Source organism: Eutrigla gurnardus (assembly GCF_963514095.1).
Source record: "Eutrigla gurnardus genome assembly, chromosome: 2".
NCBI classification, from domain to species: Eukaryota; Metazoa; Chordata; class Actinopteri; order Perciformes; family Triglidae; genus Eutrigla; species Eutrigla gurnardus.
In genome coordinates this window covers 18,835,175-18,848,076 of record NC_139916.1, presented here as the reverse complement: position 1 = coordinate 18,848,076, position 12,902 = coordinate 18,835,175, and the positions used below count along the sequence as shown (strand labels likewise).

The 12,902-nt window shown below is 40.1% G+C and overlaps 1 protein-coding gene across 1 annotated transcript; it reads right to left on the bottom strand.

Annotated features, from left to right (window-relative positions):
- Window positions 1–528: 528 nt before the first annotated feature.
- b4galnt1b (beta-1,4-N-acetyl-galactosaminyl transferase 1b) lies at window positions 529–12,764 on the bottom strand. The gene is made up of 12 exons (XM_084030792.1): window positions 12,448–12,764; window positions 10,740–10,821; window positions 8,575–8,796; window positions 8,285–8,461; window positions 7,612–7,718; window positions 7,177–7,214; window positions 6,886–7,066; window positions 3,932–4,024; window positions 3,618–3,805; window positions 3,388–3,528; window positions 3,068–3,305; window positions 529–1,914 (listed from the first exon to the last, which is right to left on the bottom strand). The coding sequence occupies exons 3-12, from the start codon at window positions 8,787–8,789 to the stop codon at window positions 1,697–1,699; spliced, it is 1,596 nt and encodes a 531-aa protein (XP_083886918.1). The 5' UTR covers window positions 8,790–8,796; window positions 10,740–10,821; window positions 12,448–12,764; the 3' UTR covers window positions 529–1,696.
- Between the last annotated feature and the right edge of the window lie 138 nt (window positions 12,765–12,902).

Sequence of the window (12,902 nt, the reverse complement as noted above, 5' to 3'; positions counted from 1 at the left end):
GAAGGGTTTTCCACAGACATTTTAATATGTCAACATTTGAACCGAAATTTAAAAAAAAATGCTCAGAATGCCGTGTGAAGCAGGGAAGTTCATGTCTGTTTTCACACAATAAAGATCACTGTCTATGAAACATGTTTTGAAGCTCCAGCTATAAATAGGTCAACAGTTTCGAATCCTAACATGAGACAGCTTTTTGACCACAAAACCACACAAAAGCCTTTTATAATACTGACACTGATGAAGCTTCAATCCGACCCTTTCACAGAGCTGATGACGCATTTCGATGAAAAAAAAAAAAAAAAAAAATCAGTAACGGATAGAAACTTCACACAATATTTTAAAATATTCTTCAGATTTAAAAACAAAATCAGCTGATAAATCTCTGGCACCTCTTTGCAGATAAAAAACAAATGTGACTTATTAGGAAACAATGAGTGATACAAGGGCACCATCTAAAGTCCATGGTATGAAACAACACCATCGTCACTTCAGGCATGAGTGTCAGATAGTAACTCTCCAAAGAGTTGGTATTAAAAAAAAGTATTTTCAAGCCTCGGTGCATCTCCATCTGTCTCACTCAGTTTTCCTCCCATGGTCTGTCTACTCATTCTGTGTTTCAAGATGTTATTTCATCATCAAACTCATTAATTATGTCTCAGTATGCTAGTTTGTTTCTCCCTTCTTCTCTTAGTGAGGAAAAATAAACATGCACTTTGGTTGACTCAGCAGTGTGCACCGGACACGAAGCTCTCTGATTCCTCATCCGTTGCTTGTTGAGACTGACAGACAGCAGAAGACCAAAAAACAAGGTTGCTCCCAGATCAGGCGACACCAGATGTGATGGGACCGAAGGTTTCTCCTCCTCGGACATGATTAATCGCTCACAGGTGACATGAGGTTCTGGGTAAAGGGCATGGCAAAAACACAAAGAGATAAAAATAAAACAAACACACCCCAAAATGCCAGCAGTCAAACCTTTGGCACAAGCAGTCATTGTGGGTGGGTATGGAAGGTGGAAATGTAGTGCCTTCTTCATGTTGCCTGTGTGTTACGGATACCAACGCTCCGAGTCTACAGGAGTGTCACTTTCTGGAGAGTGTCCCCTCGTTCTTGTTCCCAAGCCTTCAGCTTCTCCAAGCTCAGTCTTTTTGGGGGATAGAGCAAATTGAAGGAGAACATGTATCTCCGTTCATATTGGCCTAGAATGACAATGAAGTGACTCAGACTGGGAATATGCTACCTGTTGGGTTTTCCCAAAGCTCGGTATGAGCAACAACTCCATGATGTACAGCAAAAAAATGATTTGACCAACAAAAGCCTTCAATTAATCGACACAATACTGTGATTTAATTGGGTGTGTGTAAACAAGGTGATATGTTTGTGACGACAGCTGGTTCTCTCGTCTCTAGAGAGCCTGGACTTTCACATGTAATTTCTTGATATATTAATGTGTATAATGACTTTTTTGTTTTTAGCACTGACTGAATAATCATACTAAAAAAGCTTTAACGGCACATTTTGTCAACATTGAAGCCTGAAACCTCCCTTCAAGAAAAGGCGAACCAAAGTGTGTGTGTGTGTGTGTGTGTGTGTGTGTGTGTGTGTGTGTGTGTGTCATGGGGCGGGATGTGGCGGGGAGAACTTCTTTGGTGACTCAGGAAGAGCAGAGGAACCCTTGGGACAAAGAGGAGCAGAACTAATTATGAGTCAAACACTGAAATCGGTTCTTGAAGAACAGGAGGCCATTTTTCGTGTGCGTGGCATCAGAGGAGGCCGGCGGGTAGCGAAACTTGGCATAAGTCTTGTCGCTCTCTGATTGGCTGACCCAAGGAAGCTTGATTTTGGTGGCATGGTTGACAATGACATCATCGCAAGAGCCCACATGGAGAGATCCCAGGCCATCGATGAAAAACTCTGCAAAATAAACACAAACCAACTGATTCAGCCAAATTTCATATTTATCGTCTAGTTTGGTGATCTTCTTAAACATCTCTCACTGGCCCAGTCATCAAAGGTTCCACATGGAAAGTTTGCAAAAAACCCACGTATGTCATTTATAGGATAAATGTTTTTTTATTATTATTAATGAATATAAATATTTATTATTATTTATTTGCTGGAAACAGCAGCCATGAACACATGAAGACAGGGTGAAATAAACAACCTTAAAGCCCATTGGGAGAAGTGGGAAACATATCAAGGGACACATTTCAATTGAATTACTTTATATTTAATGCATGATACTATCTCAATAACTTAAAATCAGATATGAATCTTTAAAACAAATTACGATAACATTTCATGCAAAGCATGGGTTGATAATTATGCAGCTTATTCTAATGGGTTTCCACATACCTCTTTGTTCTGCAGACCGTCCGTTTGATGGAAAAAGTTATTTGTCTGTAACTCTTGTATGTGCCATAAGTAACATAACTAATTATAACTAGGTTTTGCAGTAGGTACACAATGAATAACCAACAAACATTTTAACATGAATGTAGATTTTACAATAATTTGTATTTAATGTGTCCCTGCTGTTAAATAACTGCTGTTTTAAAAAAAAAATCTGATTAATTCATAAATAAATAAATTAACAGTAATCTGTAAAACACATTGGGCTGACTTTTTTTTTGTCTGTGAAGGAAATATTAAACATCATGACTAAAAATACATTTGTTCAATGTTTGTGACTGTTTTTCAATGGAAACTATGACGAGGATTATTTTGTGAATTTAAGATAAATTCACAAAATAATTTGGGGAGCTGCAAACAAACTGGAAATATTCAAACAACAAAACAAAAATGTGTTGTACGATCTCCTTGTTATTGTAAAATGTAATCTGCAGTGGCGTTCCAAACTTCCTCTTTCCTCTTAAAGCAAAGTACCAGTATGAAACAAAATGTTTGCTGAATAGGATAGTATGTGTAGTGTGGAATTGGGACACAGCTTGTCATACGAATGTTAATAAAATTATAACATCCGATAAACATTTGTAAATTGCATTGTTTATAGTCATATGAGAGTCCTATATTAGCGTTTGATGTGAAAGTAACTGATTGCACTCACCCAGGTGAGCTACCCTGGCGAGCCGCGGATCAAAGCCGACCTGCTGGACTTTGTCAGTGCGAGCCAGGAAGAAGTTAATGACCCCGTCAGTCACAACACAGTTGGGGAAGCCTTGGATGACGTGATGAAATCCTCTCCTCAAGTGTAAACAGTCACCCTCCTCTTCCCCCGACTCAATGGAGATGGTCTGTCTGTAGGTGGCAGTGTAACCTGTGGCCTCCCGCACGGCACCACCCACCTGGACACACACACATACACACTGTGACGTCACTGAAACACCAGACTGTCACAGTCAGTTAAACATCCTGCCGAGCCCTCACCAGATCCAGTGTGGTTCTCTCTAAAATGTCCACCATTTTTTCCAGTTTGGTGTTGGCTGTGAAGACGAAGTCGTCATCTACCCACAGCAGGTATTTTGTGGTCACCTGAGAGACTGCCAGGTTTCGCCCAGCAAACCAACCCTACGACACACAGCGCAGACCCTCAAAACCAAAAAAGCATCAATGTGAAATAAAAAGACTTCAGTATGTGTGTCTGGCACTTCCCCTACCTTTCCAAAAGGCATGATGTAATGCTCGATGTAAGGTCCAGAAATGGTTTTGGGGTTCTCGCTGTCGTCAGCAATTACTATGGTGACGGTAGGATAGTATCTTCTCACACTGTCGATAAGATCTTGAAGCTTGTCATAACGCAAGAAAGTCTTTGTCGCTATGGTAACAAGGGCACTGACGTTGTACTCTGCAGAGAGGTGAGATAAAGCGACCATTAGTGGAAAGTTTGCTTATGTTCTATTTAGCAAATTTCAAAAATGTGAGGCTTATCGTTCAGTGGTTATGACTTATGAGTAATAGTGTTGTGTTTTACCTCCTTTGGATCCCGTGTTGTACAGTTTGGGTGTTACACCGTGACGGATCTTGACACTGAAGCTGGCTTGATGCCCCTCTACCTCAAACTGCACTAAAAGACACAACAACAACAACTTTTACTCATTTTGATTAGTGTAATAGGAGCAAACTGTGGTGGATGGCTTCACAGAGAGCTTCTGGTGGACAGGCAGAGGAAACAACAGTGTTTGAGGAATGTGTTCGCTACCACTCTCATGTCTGTAAAGATTACAGTTTTTTTCAGTCGCTAACAAGCGTTTGTCCAACCAGTTGTCACATTTTCAAAACTCTAAACACAATAAGCACATCGGTCTTCTGTGGCCATACCATTCACACATTTCATGTCGTTTTCACACAATATGCAGTCAGTGAACACATTTCTACAATGCTTACATTTTCTTAACAGACAAGCTATACCTCCCGACAAAATTATGGATTGTTTTTGTATTACAGTTTTTTTCAATCGCTAACAAGCGCCTACCCATACTTCAGATACTTTTTCTAAACTCTCAGACTCACACCTAAAAAACACAATTTGCCAAATAGATCATTTTCTTCTCAAAAACACATTTTGTTAAATATATACTAACTCTTCATTTCAAAATAGAACACATCTTTCTCTGCACACACTAACTTTACCAAAACACTGGAAATCTGACTCAAAATGAAATGATTCTGTCAAAGAATAACACTTGTTTTCACTTCACAAGGTACATGCAGTCAATCAAAGTATACCAGGTTTCAAAATACTGGCTATTGTTGACATTGCAAAAACTGCATAGACTTTTATGTTTCGGTTTTACAGGTATTTGCATGCAAAACATGCGATCCACCGTTTTTACACTACATTTCTTGGTTGGGAACTGTATGTCTACATGTAATGTTCATGTAGTGGCTAAAGTTCCCTTAATGTGTTCGGTAAGTATTTCTTAAACATTTAACCACTCGAAATACACTACGCATGTTTGTATTTGAACGACGGTACAAAACAGTGTGTTCGCTCCGTCTTTTACTGAATGTTCACCAAAAAGGTACAATACACATAGTCTCTCTGGCTGCGCGAGCTCCTACATCACAGCTCTGTATGCGCTCCATTATGAAAACGACATGAAATGTGTGAATGGTATGGCCACAGAAGACCGATGCTGTGCTTATTGTGTTTAGAGTTTTGAAAATGTGACAACTGGTTGGACAAACGCTTGTTAGCGACTGAAAAAAACTGTATTTACATATGTTAACACACAACATCCCATAATAGCAAAAACAATATTCCAAACCTTAGATAAGGTATAAAAACCTCTGCTTCTGCAATGATATCAGTCCAAAAACAATATTTCTCAGCTGATTATAAACAAACAATTGAATAATTGACACACAGCTGATTTATGTTGGTTAAATTGGGCCAACCACAGCTGATTCCAGTGTGGCTTAGACTCAGTGGCAGGAGTTATTTTTTTCATTACATTGACACTTATACAGTAAAAGGAGGGCTTTGAGGAGTGATGTTTTTGGAAACAGAAACAGAAGAAGACAAACTTTTTATCTGGGCTTTTTGCTGTTTTATTCAGAATGCTCTTGTGAGTTCCATGGATATTTTGTTGTAAGCAATACTGTAAAACTTTTTCTGTTCTATCATACTGTAAACAGTATTTTTACCTCCTGTAATTTGGTACAAGATCTGGATATTATATTATTTAGATTTATATTTAGTAATTTCCCTTTAATAATTACTTAGTGTATTTTATAGTTTTGCATTTTAGTTGTGCATATGTTTGATGTGCTAATATTGTTTTGATTTATAATGGAGCGCATACAGAGCTGTGACGTAGGAGCTCGCGCAGCCAGAGAGAGGGAAAACTGTGTGTATTGTACCTTTTTGGTGAACATTCAGTAAAAGACGGAGCGAACACACTGTTTTGTACCGTCGTTCAAATACAAACACGCGTAGTGTATTTCGAGTGGTTAAATGTTTAAGAAATACTTACCGAACACATTAAGGGAACTTTAGCCACTACATGAACATTACATGTAGACATACAGTTCCCAACCAAGAAATGTAGTGAAAAAACGGTGGATTGCATGTTTTGCATGCAAATACCTGTAAAACTGAAACATAAAAGTCTATGCAGTTTTTGCAATGTCAACAATAGCCAGTATTTTGAAACCTGGTATACTTTGATTGACTGCATGTACCTTGTGAAGTGAAAACAAGTGTTATTCTTTGACAGAATCATTTAATTTTGAGTCAGATTTCCAGTGTTTTGGTAAAGTTAGTGTGTGCAGAGAAAGATGTGTTCTATTTTGAAATGAAGAGTTAGTATACATTTAACAAAAGTGTTTTTGAGAAGAAAATTATCTATTTGGCCAATTGTGTTTTGTAGGTGTGAGTCTGTGTTAAGAGTTTAGAAAAAGTATCTGAAGTATGGGTAAGCGCTTGTTAGCGATTGAAAAAAACTGTAAATGAAGCTATAACCAGCAGCCGGTTAGCTTAGCTTTGCATGAAGACTCTCCACTGGTTGACACATAACTTCCCATAAAACCATACATTTATCTTTTTACACTTTGCTTTCTGGTATTTTTTTGTAAGAATGATGCAAACAAGATAAAATGTGGTAGTTTTTTTAAGTTTAGGTGTGTGCTGGTTGAAGGATTTTGTTACCTTTGGCCTATCTTTAAGCTAAGCTAAGGTAAGCTAAGCTAAGCTAACCAGCTGCTAGCTGTCGCTTTAAAGTGGTAAACCTGTTCTAAAATGTCAAACTACTGATTTAAATCAAATCACTCATTGCAGTTCAACAGCATTGATTCAATACATGAGATGCACTGAAAATGGGTTGGTTACGAAATGTCTTTTCTCCAGTGTCATCCCTTAACCGTAACCTTTTAAATAGTGAGAATGAAAATGTCCAGAGAGAAGGGGGCCGTAGTTTGCCTCACCTGTGTCTGCTGTGCTGGGGTGAAACAGCGTGTTTGTGTAGGTGACAAACTGCAGCTGTCGGTTCAGGTTGGGCAGGAGGCTGCTTGACAGAGTCATGTGCATCTCGCCGTCACCTTTGATATTGACCCCGTCCACCTCTGCTGCCACGTTTAGTGTTCCCAGCGTGGCAGTGAGGTTAATCTGCAACGAGTGAAAAGAAACGTAAGTGAGCTTAGAAAAATTAAAAATAAAAATGCACTGCAGATATCTAAAATATGTCAAAATATAGACAGGCATGGTGAAAGACTTACTGAGTAGCGGTCTCTGGGAAGGTCGTGTAAGGCCAAACCTGAAAGCATATGATAACAATTGACAGACTGCCATTGGGATGGTTCCACTTAATCCACTTCCTGTCAGCAGACATATACATGTCTATTTTTACATTACCCACTTTTAGTGACTCTAACTGAAATTTTGTATATGATTTCTGTTTAATGGTTTAATGGTACTCCTTCTGTGGTGCAGATAAGTGAAATCTAGCGTTCTCTTTGTTCACCAGACTGGTACGGCAGAGGTCACGTATGAGCTCGCTCTGGGTTGGTTCAATAAGTAGCTTGATGATTTATTAGCTGTATGTCTCAATGAAATAATATAATCTAACACAGCAACTCTTTGCTCCCACACCATCCAGTTTTGACAGCAGTCTAATTTAACTAATGAGTGTGTTACTCTAGCTGAAGTCTTACCCGGGATGATGATTGTTCTCAGGGGCCGTACCTCCACCCCCTGTGTTGGATACTGTAACGGATTGTTAGCCTCTGCAATGATGAGAAGATCTGCAAGTGACTGTGACCTGAAGGGGGGAAAACTCACATCAGGAAGACGCAGCCTACACACAACACACATTCACAAGCATAGATGGGAATAGAATAAGGAAACAATCACACTTAAAATCCAGTGATTATGTTTGTTCTTTAAAAACACAGCAAACAAACAGCAGAGAGGATTCAAAAGCAGCTATACAATTAAAAATAAACGTATGTAACATGTAAATATGGTTAAACGATTGAATGTAATGTGATGTGATATCTGAGTAGCTGCTACTGTGAATGCACAATAATATTTGCCCTGTTACTATCAGAGTGATACATATACGTTGTTATTGGTTTCTTTTCTATTCATGCTTTCTTTGTTTTGTGTAATTTTGCCTCGTTTGAAAATAAAACAAAAAGTTAATTACAAGAAAAATAAATAAAGCCACATTCAAATTGTCACAGTAGGTGCTTATTGTTTCCCTGCCTGAAATACAGCTTGTGCTGCATTAATTATTTCAGCAAAAAGATCAAAAGATGATGTTACATCATTATGCTGCTCTTCTGGCAACAATATAGGACATCTCTGTTTAATGGAGCTGCTTACCTCTCCTGGAAACTCTTGTACTCTTTGGCACGTCTCCTCTTCATTTCCTCCAGCTCAGAGGCCTCAAAGGCGGTGTGCAGTGAGTGAGCTGACACCCGCGGAAACAGGAGTTGAGCGAAGGGCAGGTTTACTCCTCCACTATCGCCCTCACATACGCATCCGTTACGTGCCAACGAGCTGGACAGGTCAGCAGAGACACATTCATGTGGAGAAATCAGGCTTTAGCGGAAGTCCGTTGTGTTTGGAGTGTGTAAAGATGGAACAAATAAACAGGATAAACAATGAATTACCTTGCCACGTTGTCCCTCACATGAAAGGGGATGTTGCTTAATTGGTGGTCTGTCGCTGGGAGCCTCTCCTCCAGATGCCTCTCTACAGCCGGCCCCTGTCTCTGCCATACATCCACTGTGGTGTAAGCCCGAGTGGGCCATGAATGGAGGAGGGCCAGCACCAGCACCACAGACACCAGGATGGCGAGCAACAGTGTCTTCCTCAGGGAGCGCATCCTTAACCTGACGCAGAAATACGTATGTTAGAAGACTATCATAGGGGGATTAATCCTCCTGAGGTTTAGGTCTCAGTTTGCTATCGATCAATTTAACGTTTATTAAGTCTCAAATTACTTTTAAATTGAAATTAATAAAAACACATCCATCCATTGTCTACCGCTTATCCTGTATTCAGGGTCGCGGCGGGGCTGGAGCTGACCCCAGCTATCATTGGGCGAAGGCAGGGTTCACCTGGACAGGACGCCAGTCTATCACAGGGCCAACATGTAGAGACAAACAACCATTCACGCTCACATTCACACCTACGGGCAATTTAGAGTCACCAATGAACCTATCCCCATCCTTCATGTCTTTGGACTGTGGGAGGAAGCCGGAGAACCCGGAAAGAACCAACACTTACACTGGGAGAACATGCAAACTCCACACAGAAGGAGCCCGGGAATCGAACCCGGGAATCGAACCCGGGAATCGAACCCGGGAATCGAACCCGGGAATCGAACCCGGGATCCTCTCGCTGTGAGGCGACAGATAAAAACACATTTTATGTTGATTTTATGTCTGCACAATGTGATGCATTGTTTGTTGAAAAGTTGCTATACAAATAAGGTTTCTTCTTCTTCTTCTTCTTCTTCTTCTTCTTCTTCTTCTTCCTATTTTTATTATTGTTTTCTGCGTTACTATCCCTCTGCTGCGACTCAGTAAAAAGCATAAACGTTGTCTGTCTGAGGAATCAGAAAGGGGAAAGACTGTCTCTTTTGTTCCCCCCATCATTATTATGAATAGCAAGACAGACTCATAGAAATCAGCTCTGGCTCCAGATCTCCGGGGCATTCTTCAGAAGCCATGTGGTTACATTATTGGAGGAAACAGTAACTACTGTAAATGAAAAGGATGTAGAAACATAATTAAATCAAAAACTGTATTCTAGATGGTATCTGCATATCTATGTTGCCCTGTGTGGTGCCATGAAGCTGTTTGAGAATGATAACAACAAACAATCAGTAGTACGGCTTCTAAGCCTTCTATAGTTTAACTGCACTCATCTTATCAAACATGTAACATTGGTACCGCCAGGGAAAATAAAACACATGTCCACTGAGGTAGTAGAATGAATTCTCAGACCAGCTGAGTATTTGTAAAAATAGAGTTACCATTTTACACCATGCTCTCTTCTCTTTGTGTCTTCTACACAGACACTGAATTTGTAACTTTTCAGATATTTACCATTTACACAATGACCTCTTGTACTCCCACTTTTCAGCTGTGGTGAACAAAAATTCCATTTCCGCCCTGAATGTTTATTACTGTTACACTACTGTGTGTGTGTGTGTGTGTGTGTGTGTGTCTGTGTGTGTCTGTGTGTGGTGGGGGTGGGTTAGCAGTCGGAAACCAGCTGCCTGTCTTGCTAAAGCTACATTATGATTATCTAGATTGACCAAACACCAAATACCTGACGATATGTTTTTTTTTTCAATTGCTCAAACACCATCATATTTTTTTGCCTGTAATTTTAACTTAATCCACAATCCACAGACTTTATTCTTTTTTAGTTCAGTGAGTCAAGAGGATTCAAAGATTTCAGCCAAACCATACGGCCACCAAATTAAATTTTGTAAAAAAAAATAAAAATCATTGCTTTGCCAGTTAAAAAAGGATGTTAAAGGGATACATGAAAGGGACATCTTTATAATGACCTATTAATAGATAGTCCTGATCATTTTTCTCTCGCATAAACATAATGACAATGGCAAGTTAGAAGGATTCAGCATTATGCTTTCTCTTTTTCTCTTTTGATCTGTCCTGTCTATATGGAATTGCTGTTTGTCACAAGAAGTCCTAAAATAGGTGTTAAAAATGTGATCTATGGTGTATATGGTTTGTGGAATTAAAATCTCTTCTCATCCTATCCATCCCTGCACTTGTGATTAATAAGTAAGAAAGATTACCCAAACAGCCTCTATCCACTCAGTGAAGGGGCATCCTTTGTAGGCACCTGCATCTCCAGAAACCGTGTAGCACTTTCCCCATCTGGAGACAAAAGAAATGAATGAATTAAAAAATATAGGGTAAAAACAAATAATGTGGCAGACTGGCTCCCAAATAAGAATACATATAACTGCACAAAGCAATTGCATCATTACATAAAAACACAGTTGAGTGTCCATATGGTGATTCATCAGCTGCATTCGTAAGTTACTGCCCCCAGGGGGAATTCAGCAGGGTTTGGGGGGTTGGGAGGGGGGGGTGACCAATTTAGCTAAATTGCAGGAAGATAGAAAAAAATAATCAATAGGATGGGATCATGGAAGGAAATGGTTTCTCAAAGTGCTCCTTTTAAAGCCTGTTAGTGATGTACACTATATATCATTTATACAAACACACTTGTGTCACTCCCTTCAGAGGTGTAGACTCTGTGCTGACATTAGCAACACAGGGCCTGTGGTTCTGTCACAATAAGATAAAATAAGATGATTTATCTCCAAAATACTGACAATGTTTGAGAATAAGATAAAATAAGACATGATTTCTCTCCAAAATACTGACCATGTTTGAGAACACAATGAATTAGGTCTTAAAAATGAATGAGGTCTTAAAAAGTGCTTATAACTGAAAGGTTTATCCAGTCACAGACAATAGTTTCACATCACAACCTTTCCTATTCAGACTTATACATTTCAGATTAGGCATGCCCCCTATGTATTAGTTGACTAATTGTCACTTCCGTCTATGTCCAAGATTAATTTAGTCGATTAGGATTTATTTTTATACTTGTCATGCTGAATTTCGAAGAAATGTAGCAAGAAAAGATAAAAAAAATCATAGCTCCAAGATCTGACAATTGATTTACTGCTCATCGCAAGTTGATAACATAACTAAGCAAACAATCTATTACAAAAAACAAATATGAGGAATAGTAGGAATTTGAAATAACTCTTAAAGGAGTATCTTCATCATTCCTTATGGTGTATGCCTGTGCTGCAGCCCTGTGTGAAAGGGGAACCATCCTCAGACAGTGGCTACAATAACATAAGAAGTGAGAGATGATCTGAAGTCATGAGTTCACAGGCCAACCAGAATGTAAATGTATTAGTTGTGCTGCTGTTTGTAATTAACCAAAAAACGAGCCATGCTTCAGACACAGACGGATCTGTGGCTCCTTCCCAAAGCGTCAGATGTTCTGCCTCATTCATAGTCTGAATATTAAATCTCCGCAATTGTATTCAGCATCAACAACCCCTCCTTGCAGACCTGCATTCTTAAATAAACGTGAAAGGCCAGGGTAACACGACCAGCTGTCTATGGATGCAGATATATCATAGCCGACGATCTCTCAGACAGGCCTATGTCGTGTGTAAGATTGCGTGGGAGAAAAATGCTCTCAAAGCTTGGGGTGTCTGTCGAAAAAGCCCACATTGCTTAGATGTTGAGTCATATCTCCCCAGAAACAAGGGCTCTATTGCTTTCAGGCATTTTATCGACAATGATCTGGCCCCGGAATGGTTCACGCCTGTCTTTTGTTATCGAGTCTTGCCTAATAGAGAGCCCGTCAAATAACGGACAGGAGACAGATAAATAGGCCTATTATTCCAAGTCAAATCTTAAGAAAGGGGAGCTCACCTCAGTTAAAAAAACGCACCGTCTAGGCCGCTTCACCTCCTCCTTCTGCACGGAGGTCCCCCGTCTTGATGGATTTGTTGCTCTGTGGTCTTGCAAATGTGGATAGATGTGGGGAAAATGGAGCGGCCAAGAGACAAATGAGGCGGCCGCCGCAGCTCACAGCACTGCAGGCTGTGTACGGCTGCTCTCCCTGCAGCAGCAGCAGCACAGCGGAGGGCGCAGCGCACCTCAACACGGCGCTCTGCGGTCAATCAGTGGAGCAGCAGCCCCGCGGAGCACCGACACACCGACCTACAGCTTCATATAGACTATAGGCTACACCACGGTCAAAAACGAACAAACATTCATGATGGTTTGCACATATGCTCCATCAACTAGATTCAGTGTGTGGGTGTGGACGTCTGCGCGTGCCTGTGCGCGTGCGTGTGCGTCGTCGGCCTGGTATGTGTAGCAATGCTGGAGAGCATGTTTTGCATGCAAGTTTTTTTTTT